This window comes from Dreissena polymorpha, chromosome 13 (genome assembly GCF_020536995.1).
Source record: "Dreissena polymorpha isolate Duluth1 chromosome 13, UMN_Dpol_1.0, whole genome shotgun sequence".
In the NCBI taxonomy this organism is placed as follows: domain Eukaryota; kingdom Metazoa; phylum Mollusca; class Bivalvia; order Myida; family Dreissenidae; genus Dreissena; species Dreissena polymorpha.
Window position 1 is genome coordinate 45,392,453 of NC_068367.1, and position 16,582 is coordinate 45,409,034.

Sequence of the window (16,582 nt, forward strand, 5' to 3'; positions counted from 1 at the left end):
ACTGGACTATACAATAAGGCAAGTCAATTGAGCAATTTGCGTGAATATCAAGTATAAGAATTAAAATGTTGGATCAATTTCATTATTATTTCATATTTGAAATTAACTTGAATTTTTATTTAAAAAGTTAAAGTTTGTTAAACTTATATCAAGCCTTCTTTGAACAAGGAAAAATATTTAATTAATGAAAACACCTTGAGCTATTACAACAAAGAATTAAAAATATAGAAAAACTTAACAAATGCAAGTGCACTATATGAAGTAATAAGCATATTGTAATGTATAATTAGCAATTCCCACATTCAATAACAGATACATCTCAATCAAAGGTCAATAGATAAAATATTCGGACAGCTATCAATCCATTTAAGATGACAGCAAAATGAGCATACCCATGTTCGGTCAAGGTATTTGAGCATACCCATGTTCGGTCAAGGTATTTGAGCATACCCATGTTCGGTCAAGGTATTTGAGCATACCCATGTTCGGTCAAGGTATTTGAGCATCATGAAAAAATAACAAGTGTTTAAAAAACCTGTCAAAGTAAGGTGACAGAACAAAATAATTATTAGTCATAAGCCATACAAACATGCAAAAGGTACTGGAAATACAAGTCTACAAACAACAAGTTATTCTTAAATGAAATTTATACACTGATATTAAAATATAAAATTATTTTAAGCAAAAATTCGAGAATATTTTATAGTTTAAATTCATCAATAATTTAACTTAATTTACTGTTCCCATGGCTCAAGTCTAACAATAACAAAATTTAAACATTCTTAGTATGCAAATCAATTAATGATAACTTATTTTTGCTTATGCAAGTTTCTGATTAAAGTTATTGATTATATTAAAAGGCTGTGCACAATATTCTGATATTTCTCATGAAAATCACCAGCAATCCTCACCAAAGGGAACGCGTGAATTATACAAATAAATATAGAATAGATGAATTTTTGTAAAAGTATCCTACTGTGAAAATTGTGTGTGATAACATAAGCAACAATTAAAGCAAAACTATACTTAACAAAAATTATTAAAGATATCAAAAGCAAAGAATTTTGGATATGAGCTATTTATTGTTTTATTAATCAAAATGTCAAAATGTACAGAACAGTACACCCAACAAAATCATCAGAGCGGCAGAAGAACCAACTACATTAGCAGGATCAATACCATTACCATCCCAGAACCAATAAATCGTTAACAACAGTGTCAATTACAACAAGAACAACAAATATAAATTTGCTTTATTGCAAATGATCGATTATCATAAGTGCCTGTTGCAAGAATGACATTAATTGCTGACATTTTTTTCTTAATAAATTGGATATTCTAGGATCGAAAAGAACTCCATTTGTAATAGATTCTTAACTTCAATTTAGACTTAACATTTATATTTAACAGATTATTTCTAAAAAGTATAAAAGCAAGAAAAGACATGAAAATAAATATAATTCAAATAGCATATTTCATTTGAAAACATTTGTATACACATATATCTGTTTTATATATGACTAGAATGACCTTTCATAAAAATAAGTAATGATCCTCGGAACAAAAACTCTAATTTTAGTGAATATGTATACACAAATCATCTCAAACCCCATCCCACCCACAAAGTCTGGCATTTTTTTCCTTGAGATATAGACATGCAATCAACAAATGTCATTAGAAGTGCACATAGGCCATAGGCCATTACACATGATTATGCAAGGGAAGTGATTGAGTTGTGTGCACATACTTAGGCCAACACACTGATTACTGAATCAAAGGTACTATAAGCTTTGCTCTGTAAAAAGTGGGTTTAATGCTTGTGCTTAAAATGTCGCCCCATATTAGCTTGTGCAGTTAGCACAGGCTAATCATGGAAGACACTTTCCGCTTTTATGATATTTTACGTTTAAAGAAAGTCTCTTCTATGCAAAAATCCAGTTTAGACGGAAAGTGTCGTCCCTGACTGATCAGCCTGTGTGGACTGCACTGGCTAATCTGGGACAACACTTTACGCACAAGCTTTAAACCCCTTTTTCACAGAGCACTGATCCAATGATTTCAAGACCAATCACCTCACAAGTCATTGTCATACAACCAACTGAGCTAACTGGTCCATGCTCCAATGATTTCAAGACCAATCACCACACAACTCATTGTCAATCAACCAACTGAGCTAACTGGTCCATGCTCCAATGATTTCAAGACCAATCACCACACAAGTCATTGTCATACAACCAGCTGAGCTATCTGGTCCATGCTCCAATGATTTCAAGACCAATCACCACACAAGTCATTGTCATACAACCAACTGAGCTAACTGGTCCATGCTCCAATGATTTCAAGACCAATCACCCCACAAGTCATTGTCAATCAACCAACTGAGCTAACTGGTCCATGCTCCAATGATTTCAAGACCTATCACCACACAAGTCATTGTCAATCAACCAACTGAGCTAACTGGTCCATGCTCCAATGATTTCAAGACCAATCACCACACAAGTCATTGTCATACAACCAACTGAGCTAACTGGTCCATGCTCCAATGATTTCAAGACCTATCACCACACAACTCATTGTCAATCAACCAACTGAGCTAACTGGTCCATGCTCCAATGATTTCAAGACCTATCACCACACAAGTCATTGTCAATCAACGAACTGAGCTAACTGGTCCATGCTCCAATGATTTCAAGACCAATCACCACACAAGTCATTGTCAATCAACCAACTGAGCTAACTGGTCCATGCTCCAATGATTTCAAGACCAATCACCACACAAGTCATTGTCATACAACCAACTGAGCTAACTGGTCCATGCTCCAATGATTTCAAGACATATCACCACACAAGTCATTGTCAATCAACCAACTGAGCTAACCAGTCCATGCTCCAATGATTTCAAGACCTATCACCACACAAGTCATTCTCAATCAACCAAATGAGCTAACTGGTCCATGCTACAATGATTTCAAGACATATCACCACACAAGTCATTGTCAATCAACCAACTGAGCTAACTGGTCCATGCTCCAATGATTTCAAGACCAATCACCACACAAGTCATTGTCACTCAACCAACTGAGCTTACTGGTCCAGTCATCATCTACCTTTGGAAAGGCCTGTTGCAAAGTATGTTTATACATGGTACAGCAATTAATCATGATTGAATTAAGCATAGTAACTGGTTGTCATAAGAAAAAAATCATTTATTATTTAACATGATATTTCCAAAGTTTGTATAGACAATAATAATCTTTCCCTTGTAACACTGCAAAAATAATTCAACAGACTTGTGCTTCATGTTGTGTTTCATCATACTGTTAGATGGAAATTCTGATAAGGCCTTTTAGGAGTGGTTCCAAATTGTAAGACAAAAAATGAATTGTGAGCAAGTAAGATGTTTTACAATAATTAACAATATTTTACATTTAACTTCTATAAATACACACAAATGTATATAATGTATGTTTATATATAAGAGTTATATACACACATGTATTAAAGTTGTGTTAACACATTTAGCAAAAACCTTTGTATCAAGGTATTGTAAATGGTTTTGATTTAAAAATAAATAGCATACAGCTGAAATAAAAGCACAGAACACTAAGTTTCAATATAATCAACATAAAAAACACATTATGTCAACATTACAATTCACTTAGTTATAAATGCAGGTAAAATATATATAAACTAATACTTTTATTTAACATTTAGATCAATAAATGTACATATTGCAAAACCTCCAAAAGTTTAGGTTAAGTTCATGATCCCACTTCACTGGAACATGGGGTACATTTTACAAACACAATCCTCTGCAAGAAAACAAAAAAACAACAGAAAAAGATTAAACAAGAACCGTCAGAGACAGGTGATGCTCCCCAAAGTTTTTTTTTGTCACAATATTGCACTCTATATTCAGATAAAAGGAAACGTCTTGAGGGCACAGTAGTTGGGGGGACAAGAATTTTTTTATAGAAAATTTCAAAGGGCCATTACTCTGTGAAAAATCATTCGACCAGAACCCGCTGATAATATGCACATCTCCTCTTGGTAGTGAAGTTTCCCATAAAGTTTCATTGAATTCCGGTCATTAGTTGCTCATAAATAGCCCGGACAAAAATTGTGCACGGACGGACGGACAGACAGACGCACACACAGACAGACGAAGCGGCAACTATATGCTCCCCCCAAAATAAATTTTGGGGGAGCGTAACAACAATAAATATTGGACCCTTAGGAAATAAAGATTGAAGCAATTCAATACACATACACGTCCCTTGTGTATGTTATTTTTGTAATAAGTCTTATGCATAAGTACGCATATAGTAGGTATTTGAACCACAACATACATACTGGTTTCCAGTGCTTAAACTTCACTTCAGAATAAAATCTAATCTGAACTATAAAATATTAATACCAAAGGACAGTGCGTAAATATAATAGTCCATGCTGTATCTTAATCAGAAACACACAAACCACAATCTATAATCATGCTGAAATGAAAACATATTTTTTGTTTTCTGTGATAACAAAATGAATAATAATGTTTTGATTAAAACTTGTGGTAGCTGATAAAATTCATGATGAATGATGGAATAAATATGTACAATTATAACACCGTTTATTCTAAGATTGATATCTTATTCCAACTTCACATTATAGTGTGTTAAAAAATATTTCATGAAAAAAAAATGCTTAACAGATTATCAATTCGCCAGGCACCAAATAAGTGATTGCTCTGCCCACTTATTTTTCTTATAATGGAACACTTATTCTGTTACTACAACAATCTTTTTTCTGACCACATGGCAGAGATAAACCGTATCTACTTGGTCTTGGTTGATCCAATTATTTGATTGACAGCTGGCTATTCAATTTAACTGCAAACATAGCGATTTAATTCAGGTATCATTAAACTAACCATGGTTGCAAGTCTGTTACATAACACATTACAACATAAATGGTAAAAGGTGAGCTAATATTGTTAAAACATTTAGAAAAATTAAATGAAGGTGTTTTTGATAAAAAAAAACTCATATATACTTTTCCATAATATTTTACATTAAAAACATTTATTGTGGTGGATAAAAATTATCACAAGTTAACTCATCACATTTGGTTAAATTTATAATACAAGTCGAATTTATTTTAGTTAGAAAAAATAATTTTACCATTAAATGTTTTTATTTACAAGGGTATAATTGTCGCAAAGTTACACCTTTGAAGTGTTTTTTGAGGGAAGCTTTTGCCATTCACAAATGATGTCTTATAATTGACCTTGAATTGTTACTTGGAACATGCTTCTGGCACCTTGTGACATCATGAGTATAACTCTTGCCACTTACTTATTAACGCTGGACATTATTATGCTCTGGACAATCGATTTATTTACCTCAATCTGTGACCTGTGACATAAGCTATTGAAAAAGCAGAGCTATTTACAAATAAAAAATTATATGAATTGCGTATGAAGATTATCTTCCAATAATCTGCCCACTCATGCGTTATTATAATATAGCCATATTTTTTCAAACATGAGCATGAAAGTTAGAAAATGCCCTGGCCTCATTCAAGTGTTTTCAGACTTAAAATATTAATAAATATTAATAAAAAAAGAAGGTCTCAATCAGCTGTTAACACAATGTTGACTCTTTAAATTTGGAAAATACTATTGAACCTGCATTATAATATGTCTAAAATGAAATCTTGTAGATGAAACAAATACTCAAAACATTATTATTAAAATAACTGTAAATATATGACACCTTTATTAATAGTATTGTCTGCGTCTTGGCGTTCCATTGGCCTGTTTCTGTCCTTGACCTTGAGTATTCCCATTCTGGGACTTTTTTGTCTCATTTTTTGACCTTTTGCCCTCATTTTGTGTCCTTGATCTTGGAGTTTCAGTGACAGGTTTTCCAATGGATATCTTTTTCTGAATCTAAACAGAAATAGACACAATATAATACAGGCCGAGTACAAATTGAGTCACAATAAAAATGATACGTTCTTATGCATTATTAAGCAAACAAATTATATGGTCATACAAACACTGCTAACAATATTTTAAGATATTAAACTGAATGAAGTAATGGGCAGAAAAATCAAATATTGAGGGTCTTTCCAAAGGACCACATTGTGACTTACACACTTCATACTTTGGTTAATCACTTAAGTCTAGTTGGCAAGTTGGATGGTACATTGGACTCTAACCAATGTGACCCAGGTTTAGTTCTCACTACGAAGACGTGCAAGTTGATTGTTGGTATACAAACCAGACAGTTTGAATGTTCTTACTCCAGTTTGCCCTCTAAGCACATAACCAGCTCAGCGTTAACTATCCTTCACTGACAGTCTTACAGCATCAAACTGCAGATATAATTCTATATTTGTCGACAGGAGTCCAGTAATTTAATTTCGTAAAAAGCCTGGGATACACTTTGGTCTACACATATTACATCCTCCAACGTCAAAAGACTACATAAATTGTTAAATAAAGTTTGCCAACTAGTTAAACATTGTCATACACAAACAGTAAGGCAGAGTTACTAAAGAAACATATATACGCAGCTTGGTAAACACATGGTAAATGAATATGTAGAAGACACTCACCTGGATGCTGATCCATGTACCAATCATGGGGCCTACCCAATAGATGGCCACGTGGGTGAGTTTGGAGGTATCACCACATCCCCATGTGTGTCCAGAGGCCATGGCAGGGTGCAGGTACATGCCAGTCAAGTGAACACCTGGGTTTATATTTTTTGTTATCATGTTTAGACACAATGTTAACTTTTTTTGTAGGGGCATTATTGCATTAACATTAATGATTTCAAAACACTGGGTAATTGTTTATGTATTTAATTTCTACATTTGGGTGAAAATCACAATAAAATTGCAAACAAGTGCAACAAATATTTTACACTTAGTCTTCTTAGTTAAAAAATGTTATTCAAAAGCAAAACAAAGTTATATCAGGAATTCTTACCTGACTAAAATGCCTGTAATCAACAGTCTTGATTCAAGTAAAAAGCAGAAAACAAACTTATAACATGTTCTTCATAAATGTCATTAAAATATGACAATATATGCTATTAAGGTCTTGCTAACAGGAGGTCATGGGTTTGATACGCACTGTGGGAGTGTTCTTTAGATCTCCCCAAAAGACACCAAGTCCTAGTTCTACCCAGGAAATGGACTCGAGATTGTTTAAATAAGCCAGGGGCTTGCGATGCAATGGAGCTAAAATAAATAAGATTTTTAATAAAATATGCCAACAAAAATAAGAAAAAAATCAATGTGGTCAAAAAGCTAAAGAATACCTGCGACAACCAGGAGGCCTCCATTGATGATCTTCAGTAATCGATCGAGCGCTGGACTCCTTGTGAAAGTCTGCGCCCAGAACCAGCTGTCGTACACAACTGCCACGCACTCGATCAGGAACCCTGCATACTCGGTCACGTGTAGATCAGTGTCACAGAACTGGTTGTAATAGCTCTTCAGTCGCTCCACGTAGGCTGGGTGCAGCTCAAGGCCCAGTATGTACATTCCAAGGTGATAGGCAGAAATCCCTGCCACGATCTGTATGAAGTTCTTCAGCAGGCATTTCCACAGGGGTATCGTTCTCCTAAAATACTGCAGCCAAACTGCTATCGGATTTCCGTCCCCTTCTTTCAGAGTTGAGGTTGTTATAAATAAAACTGGTACCATTCCGCACATGTACCCCACCTCTCCGTGGTATTTTCTCAGGATTCCATGACCAAACGGGTATGCCACGATAATCAAGGTCTTAATGAAATCGTGAACATAACCGCGAATGGATTTGGGTACAATAAGTTTGGTACAATGATACAACACCAGGCCAAAGAAGTACAGCGATAAGTACAGGGCAATGGCCGCTGGAATGGCAGGTAAAAAGTCAACTGTGGATGACCAACCAAATGCAGTCTTCATAAGCCTATGCCATCCATACATTCCTGATCCCGATATACTGTCCTTATCCATGGCTTCTTTTTTTTCAAACAGAAATATGCAACAGTCAGAGAATGTAACTGTAACGAGGTGTGACTTCTTTACCGGAAATGGTTCAGTGAATCTTGAATTCTGTTTGATGCAGTCAGTTGTATTTCACTTGATATTTGCAGCATCTGCAAACATATTAAGCTATTAATAATACCAAAATCAGAGCAACTGATCAATATTCTAAACATAATGATTTATTGAAGATTATTTGCAACATAAATGATGAATGGGTAATTTCAGAACATTAACTAATGATTGGTCCTCAATCATGAAGAATTTCAACAAGAACAAGAGCTGTCACCATAGGATGACTTATGCCCCCTATAAACGCTTGATAGAAGTTATGAGTTTTTTTCGAAACCTAAACGCAGATTTCGAAACCTAAACGCGGACCCTAAGTTCAAGGTCAAGGTCACAGGGGTCAAAATTTGTGTGTCTATGGAAAGGCCTTGTCCATATACACATGCATGCCAAATATAAAATTGCTATCTGAAGCGACATAGAAGTTATGAGCAGCATTTTTCGAAACCTAAACGCAAAGTGTGACGGACAGACGGACGGACAGTCGGATCACTATATGCCCTCCTTTGGGGGTATAAAAATGGACAGACAGAAGATGTATCAACATAAAACAATCCTATTTTGAAAAAGTGTTCACAACATTATTAAATGTGTTAAAATGTTATTATCAACAAGAGCACAGCATAACAGGTGCCACTCGGCTACTGGTGCAGTTTTGAATAAATGAAAGCTTGTCAGAATTTTTTTTTTTTTAGAGCTCACAGTGACCTTGACCTTTGACCTAATGACCCCAAAATGGGTGTGTCGTGTAGAACTCATCAAGATGCATCTACATATGAAGTTTCAAAGTTGTAGGTGGAAGCGCTGCTTTGAAATAAAATTTCATTATATCATTTTGCAGTTTTAGAAATTATTTGCCTTTAAAGCTTAATACTTCCCTTGGATTGTATTTTTTGACTTTTAACCTTAAGGGGTGCCTCATAGGGCAGTCTAGAAACGTCTACCCGGTACAGTCGATTGGTGTATAACGGTTAGCTAAGGACTTTGAGTTTCATTTCAACGTAAACACCATGCATTCAGTAATTAAACCATTAGCACAAAACCAGCATTGTTAATTTTGTAAAAGGTAATAAAATAACACCACTTTGTAATATCATATACGTAAATATTCGTGAACTGTAGGTTGATGACAGTGTTTAAGTATTACTTATTTTGTAACTACTATTTAATGTGCAATTACATGATGTGAAGTGTTTTGTATCTCCACACAATACTATATACCTTTTTATATATGTACTGTGTTATGTGTTATTTTAATGTTTAAATAAAAAAATATGGATAATATAACATGATGCATTCTAATATTTGCATTCAAATTGTAACTTTAGAGCTAAGTGTATGCAGTTTAGACTGTGATTTAAGAATTGCTACAAAATGGCTAGTACAATTGTTGACTTTCAACCCAAATGGTACGCCAAAGTATGTCTTTAGGGTTATCTAAAAAATGCTCCCACTTAAGGGATCAATACAGAGACCTCCCAGTGACTAAGCCAGTTTTCAGACACCCCATCCATTATACCACAGCCACCAAACCAGCTTTAAATTCCTGTGCCTAGAAACAAAAAAATGTAAGATGCTAGATCTTTAAGCTAGGAAAATGTAACTCGTTTTAAGATTGATTTTTTAAGATGCATTACTTAATTATTGCAACAATTACAACATTTTGAACACAATCATGTCCATATATTTATTAAAAATACATGGTTATCAAAAAAAACTTTAAAAGCTTTTGCCTGTAAATTAGGTAGCACCTATAATCATATTTCTAAAATATTACGTCAATGAACATTATGTTTACCAAACAAAATCTGCAAAATTCAAGAAATCATTCGTCTGCACTTTTCCTGTTGTCACAAAAACGGTGCGTACATAATGTAACCTTGTTAGTTGTTTTGCTTTCGAAAAAAGAAACAGTTGTAAACATTGACACACTTCAACAAAAACATGAATCGACTTAACAATGATAGGCTAATTAATTTTTTGTATTCAATTTATAGAAAACTATTAATCTTAACATAAATAAAAGTATATAGCAAAAAACGTTAAACCTATCCGTTACTCACTCAAATCCGCTATCAAAGTCCATGGAAGATGGGAACAATAAGTATTTTTGGAAATACATAAAATCAAAACGCACAGACAATGTGGGTGTATCAGCACTAAAAAGTAATGGAAAATTATATCAGGACAGTCAATCAAAGGCTGAAATTCTAAACAACCAATTCAAATCAGTATTTACCAAGGAAGACCCAAAAGAAAGAAACCCTGAGTTAAGTGAACCTTGTTACCCTGAAATAACAGAATTAAACATAACAATTCCTGGAGTAGAAAAACTTCTGAAAGCACTGAGTGTTAATAAAGCTAGTGGACCGGACAGTATTCCGAATAAAGTACTCCGCCATTGCTCAGAGGAACTTGCACCTGCAGTAACCCATATCTTCCAGTTAAGCCTAACTACAGGCATCTTACCAACAGACTGGAGAAACGCAAACGTCACACCTATATTTAAAAAGGGCAATCGTCACGAAGCTAGTAACTACCGCCCAGTATCATTAACAAGCGTCTGCTGCAAAACTTTAGAACACATTTTGTGTCGACACATCTTAAACCATCTAGAGCGATATGACATACTAACGTCTCTTCAACACGGATTTCGTAGTGGACATTCCTGTGAAAGCCAGTTAATACTTACTATGGATGATATTATGAAAATGTATGACAAAAAGAAACAAATAGACATGGTTATATTAGATTTTAGTAAGGCGTTTGATACCGTACCACATCGGAAACTATTATACAAACTTGAAAACTATGGAATAAAGGGTAACATCTTAAAATGGATTCAATCGTTCTTAATGGAAAGAAGCCAAAAAGTTATTGTTGAAGGTGAATCCTCTTCTACATGCACAGTAGACTCAGGAGTGCCCCAGGGTACAGTGCTCGGTCCTCTACTATTTTTGTGCCACATCAACGACCTACCAAAAAGTGTAACATCACAAGTACGTCTCTTCGCCGACGATTGTCTTTTGTATCGACCAATAAACTCTTTTGAAGATCATATCAACTTACAAAAGGACTTACATTCACTTGAAAAATGGTCAAAAAACTGGGGAATGAGGTTTAACGAAACAAAGTGTTATCTCATGACAATGCATAGACAACGTCAGTGATTTTTTTTGCTTTAATTTGTTACAGCCTGTGCCATTTGAATTGGGAAAATTAGCGCGATAAACCGTGAAATTGGGAAAAATAGCGCGATAAACCATGAAATTGGGAAAAATTAACCATTATAAATAGGATTATAAGTAACAGAAGTGATATTGTTTTTAAGTGCATGTTCAGGGAGTTTTCTAGAAAAGGAGTCTGGTCAAATTGTTTTTTTTCTTTAATCAATAAAAGTGGCAAGTTTGGGAATGATATATGGACAAAAATGACTAAATTCAAGTTATATATTTTGTAAGATGTTTAAAAAATAAAGTTGAGACCTAGATTTAAGAAATCATAATTAAGTTATATGAGACTTCTTTCTAAAAAAAAAAAAAAAAAAAAAAAAAAATTTTTTTTTTTTGTTTTTTTTTTTGGAAGTTGGTCTTTTTTTGGGAAATTTTGGTCAGAATTTTGGGAAAAAACGTGTATTTTTGCGATTGGGAAGCAGCCGAAATTCGGCTGTAAATTTGAGCAAAAAAAATCACTGAACGTGTACCATCAACATTTAACTATTCTCTGAACAACCACCTCTTAAAAAAAGTTGAAGATAATCCATATCTAGGAGTTCAGATCAGTGAAAACTTAAAGTGGTCAACACATGTTAATAAAGTCTGTAACAGAGCAAGCAGTATTCTTGGATTTATCAGGAGAAACTTAAGACACAGCAACAAAAACTTCAAAGAGCAGGCATACATATCACTAGTACGTTCAATTTTGGACTATGCAAGCATTGTGTGGGATCCATATCTTCAAAAAGACATTGACAAACTGGAAGGAGTACAACGGCGTGCAGCACGTTTTGTCTGTAACAACTACAAAAGCAAGAGCAGCGTAACAGAAATGCTTAAAGAACTGAAATGGCAACCATTGAAGGACCGACGTAGAGACCAACGATTGGTTTTCTTCCACAAGATCATCTACGACCTGGTGGCCGTCCCCGCTGACAATCTCCTAGAAGTCAACAAACGCCCACAACGTAACCATAATTCTAAATCCATCAAACTGGCAACAAGTAACACTGACATTTATAAATACTCTTTTATTCCGCGTACTATTCGGGACTGGAACTCTTTACCAGACAGTGTAGTGACTTGTACTAAAAGTGAACAATTCAAAAGTGTTCTAATTAAATCGTGCTACTAACATTTTAACATCAAAGGGCACACACCACACCCTCGATAAGTTTTGCTCATAAGTGAGCCAGAGCTTTTTTTCCTTCTTTATGAGTGGCCGTGGAAGGACATTTTACAATTTTGAAAAGGACAATTCACAAACCTAACATGGCCGTGAATTTTTACAAAATGGGCCGTTTTTCACAATTTTAATAATTTCACGACTCGGTTTTTCACAATTTTAAGAAGTTCCCGACTCAATTTTTCACAATTTTGAAAAGTTCGCGACTCAATTTGTCACAATTTTGAAAAGATTGCAACTCATTTTTTCACAATTTTGAAAAGTTCGCGACTCATTTTTTCACAAAGTAAGGGGGCCAGGGCCGCTTTACAAAGTCAGGAAAAAAAGCCCTGTGAGCTAGTTTCGAGTACCATACAGATACAGATACAGATACAGATATACACCAATCGACTGTACATCTTGCAAATATCGCTGTTTATTTATTTTTTAAATAAGCGAACTGCACAAACTAAGATTAGCATCTTAGAGGCGGAAAAAATGACCCAATTGCAGTTTTTTCTGAAATACTAACCAAACTTTGGTAAACTTCATCTAAGGATTTTGTGGAAACGTCACTTGATCATAGACCAATATCAGTGAACGCCTGCACGGTTACACTCCACTTCATTTCAAATTAATGATTCATTTTGAATACCGGTACGTTAATAAATAGACTTTGACTTTTTGTCATTGGCATGTGCTTATATTCGAAATGTGAAGATGAGTGTGATTTTTTTGTATTTTAAATTAAAATTACTGAATTAGGCTCCAAATAATGTATATAACTTGCATCGCATATTGGGCATTATAAACATATGGTACTACCTAACCGCTATAGCCAACCGTCATTTTCCTTCGAACGCTCATCTAAAATGACCCGACAACAATAAAAACACGTGAAAATGTCTACCAAACCAAATTACAGAAATTTGACGTCTCCAGATTATGGCAAGCCGAAAAAGACGCAAAATGAGGTAGAAGATACATCAATTATTTATTCTACTTGTGTTTGTTTCACACATTTCAATCGAAACGTAAGATGTAATATGTTTTCGCGAAAACACCACTTTGGCCGAAGGCGGCTGGCCCAAAGTCAAAGTAAGGGTGAATCCTTGTTGCAATAATCCAACTCCCAGATATTGACCCTCCTGATCGCTTGTAGTTGCAACTGCTTACAAGTTTATTCATGTAAAGACGCGGGAATTTAATCAGAAATCAGAGCTCCAGATAAGTATTTGTGAAATTAGTAACGGTACTGCCACTGACAGAAAGAAAAGGAGTAACGCTGAAAATCAATTAGTACATGTACTACCATATCCAAAAATACAGGTAGTACTGTACTACCCGTGTTCTTGGATATTGAAGGGTGTATAACTGACTTTACAGAATTGCAGCAATTATAATAAATATATTTAGCTTCTTAAACAGTTACTTTATTCAGTTTTCCATTCTGAAGTATGATGCAAATACAACTACACATTAAAACTCATGGCTAACTAAGTAAATAAACAGTAATGTCACTGTCTCATCCGTTAACCATTGTTTTTTCTAACGTTTTTTTAGCCACCGATGCAATCAACTTGTTTATTATCGGGGCGACAATGTATTTTTGGGGGTTACAGTTGGAAGGTCAGGATGGTTAGACGACCGTATGTAGCCATTATATGACAACAAAGTGTGTTTTTTTAACCGCCTTCGGTTTACCCGGCCTTCCCTGCGCGCAGACATATTGTTTTTGACGGGTTAACGAGTTACCGGAAATCACCCGACAGAATAGACAACAATAATACCGGAACCCAGTCTACATTTTTTGGTAATTATAAATTAATGCATAGTGCCGTTAGGTTAGAGACCAACAAATCACGCCGCGCTGACGCGGACGTATTGGTACGGCCAGATTTTTTCGTAAATGCGTAAAAGGGATATTAAAGTCGTATTTGTACGTCCAGTTTATAAAAATGAATGCGTAAACTTAATGAAAAAGCCGTATTTACGGCTGTACGGCCCTTATCTGGAGCTCTGGAAATATCAGCCACATAAATTCTTTTCTGGCATAAATAAACACAAATAGATCGTAAATATATCCATAATGCATAAATTAAAACAACTTGCATTATATGTATCGTATTCTTGAATGCTCTGAGCTTTTATTAGTACATACGTACAGCTCAGAGATCTTCTTGCTAACCCATTTTTTAGTGTAAAAAAATTATGTCTCACATATGTCTATAAAATCAAGTTCAATCAACCTAATACATTGTCACAAACACAATACCGGTTACAATCAACATCAATTTGCGTGTATTTTGTTGAGAAATGCTCAAAACTTAAACTTGATAACAAATCGTTTATGGCGGAAGCTGTGAATTGTCGATTAGAGCAAAGCGAAAGAAAAGGTTACACTGCACAAATTGTTTTCACCGTAGTATCTGACGATCTGGTCTTATGGTAGCAGTTGAAATTGTATTGTGTATAACAGTGTAGTTTGAATTAGGACACATTCTTATGACTGTATTCTCGCTGCAATCAAATAAGTGGCATGTTTCATTATTAAGTTGAATAATATCTGGCGTATGTTTGCATTGTAAACAAGTTGTTATTAAAATAAAGATACAATGCGGTGTTGGTGTAACTTTTACTATTTTACTAAGTGAATGAGGGTTGAAAAAACTATTATTTAAAAACATAAATACATACATGCCATAACTTTTTAGGTCCAAAGCCGGACATTCCATAAAAAATTGTCGGGACATTTGACCCAAAAGCGGGACACCTAAAACGATTTATCATGCCACCTTTACTGTAGTCAGTATAGTACTAACAAATACTCTTGATACTTTTATTCAAGACATAAAACATCTGATATGAAGCATGGAATCTAAAACATAACAATACCAGTTTTATAAAATAAGACAATAGCAAACAACGAGGATAATATTCATCTTTTTAAAGTACAAAATCTAGAACATTACGACAACAATACTCATTATATTAATTTCAATGGCAAACAATAACGCAGGGGAGGCTATCCAGTACACTGAAAGTACGGGTTACAGTAAACTATCTACCGAACAGTTACATCAGTTACACACGGAATGCGCGGCCGTACACATTTCAGAGGTAGGTTTTTGGTGGAAGCAAACCGTCTTTGTGTTCATTTTAACTCTCAACAACGCCTCAACCATTTTTACACCAACAAAAACAAAAGGACAAAAGAAGTCTATGGATGCTTTACTCGAATTATTTTTCTCTAATGTTAATAATCATATTTTGTTTTCTTCTTATATACATAGATTAAACTGAATTGTGAATTGTCAGGCGCTGTATTGGGGTAGTGTCAAACTGTCATGAATAACAACACGTTGTTTTTATTACAATAGCACAAGACAAGATGGGTACCACTTTTACTGTTTGTTGCGATGTTTTTTTAAGCATGTATCCATGCGCAGTTTGTTACTTGTCAATTGTCGCGGCTTAATTGGAGTAGGGTCAAACTGTCATGCATAGCACCTCGTGGTTTTTACCTTAATTGGAGTAGGGTCAAACTGTCATGCATAGCACCTCGTTGTTTTTATTACAATTACACCCAATTACACTAGACAGGATGGATATCACTTATTGGACTGTTTGTTGCGATTTTGGTATATTGCACATTCGGATTATCCCGCTATTTATGAACTAAACATTGAATGTAAAAGACTCATTAATGACGTAGAGTTAATTTTACAAAACAATTGTTTTGTAAACCGTTTCAAACAAATACAAAAATAAACACATTTTCAACATTTATTTCATTATAATACAACTATCGATAGCAATAAGCGACCACTATCTTGAAGACCACCATGGTGTGAATGCCTGATGAAATCAATAATTAGCCGATAAATCGCTGATAAGGTGTCATAAACAACACTGGTACACACGATAAGTAGAATCAGCTTGTTAATTGGGGGCAATAAAGGGATTAGCAGGGGTAAGTGTTAGCGAAAAAGAGCTTGAATAGCGAATTTTATTGGGAACCTATAGACCTTGCATCGTTTTTTACGAATGTCGGGACAAATCGTCTCATATCGTTACGGCGGGACAAAGGGCTCAAAAG

At 34.7% G+C, this 16,582-nt stretch overlaps 2 protein-coding genes across 2 annotated transcripts in view; one reads left to right on the plus strand and one right to left on the minus strand.

The window, feature by feature from the left end:
• Positions 1-3,604: 3,604 nt before the first annotated feature.
• On the minus strand, positions 3,605-13,114 carry LOC127855004 (uncharacterized). Its single transcript, XM_052390293.1, has 4 exons — positions 13,016-13,114; positions 7,323-8,147; positions 6,613-6,749; positions 3,605-5,941 (listed from the first exon to the last, which is right to left on the minus strand). Exons 2-4 carry the CDS (start codon positions 8,002-8,004, stop codon positions 5,771-5,773), a joined length of 990 nt encoding a protein of 329 aa, XP_052246253.1. The 5' UTR covers positions 8,005-8,147; positions 13,016-13,114; the 3' UTR covers positions 3,605-5,770.
• Positions 13,115-13,311: 197 nt separating this feature from the next.
• LOC127854985 (DNA-directed RNA polymerase I subunit RPA2-like) overlaps positions 13,312-16,582 on the plus strand; it is a 64,118-nt gene continuing 60,847 nt past the window's right edge. Inside the window, exon 1 of the mRNA XM_052390195.1 lies at positions 13,312-13,457. Within this exon, the coding sequence (XP_052246155.1) occupies positions 13,386-13,457 (72 nt within the window). The 5' untranslated portion in view covers positions 13,312-13,385. The remainder of the gene's footprint in view (positions 13,458-16,582) is intronic.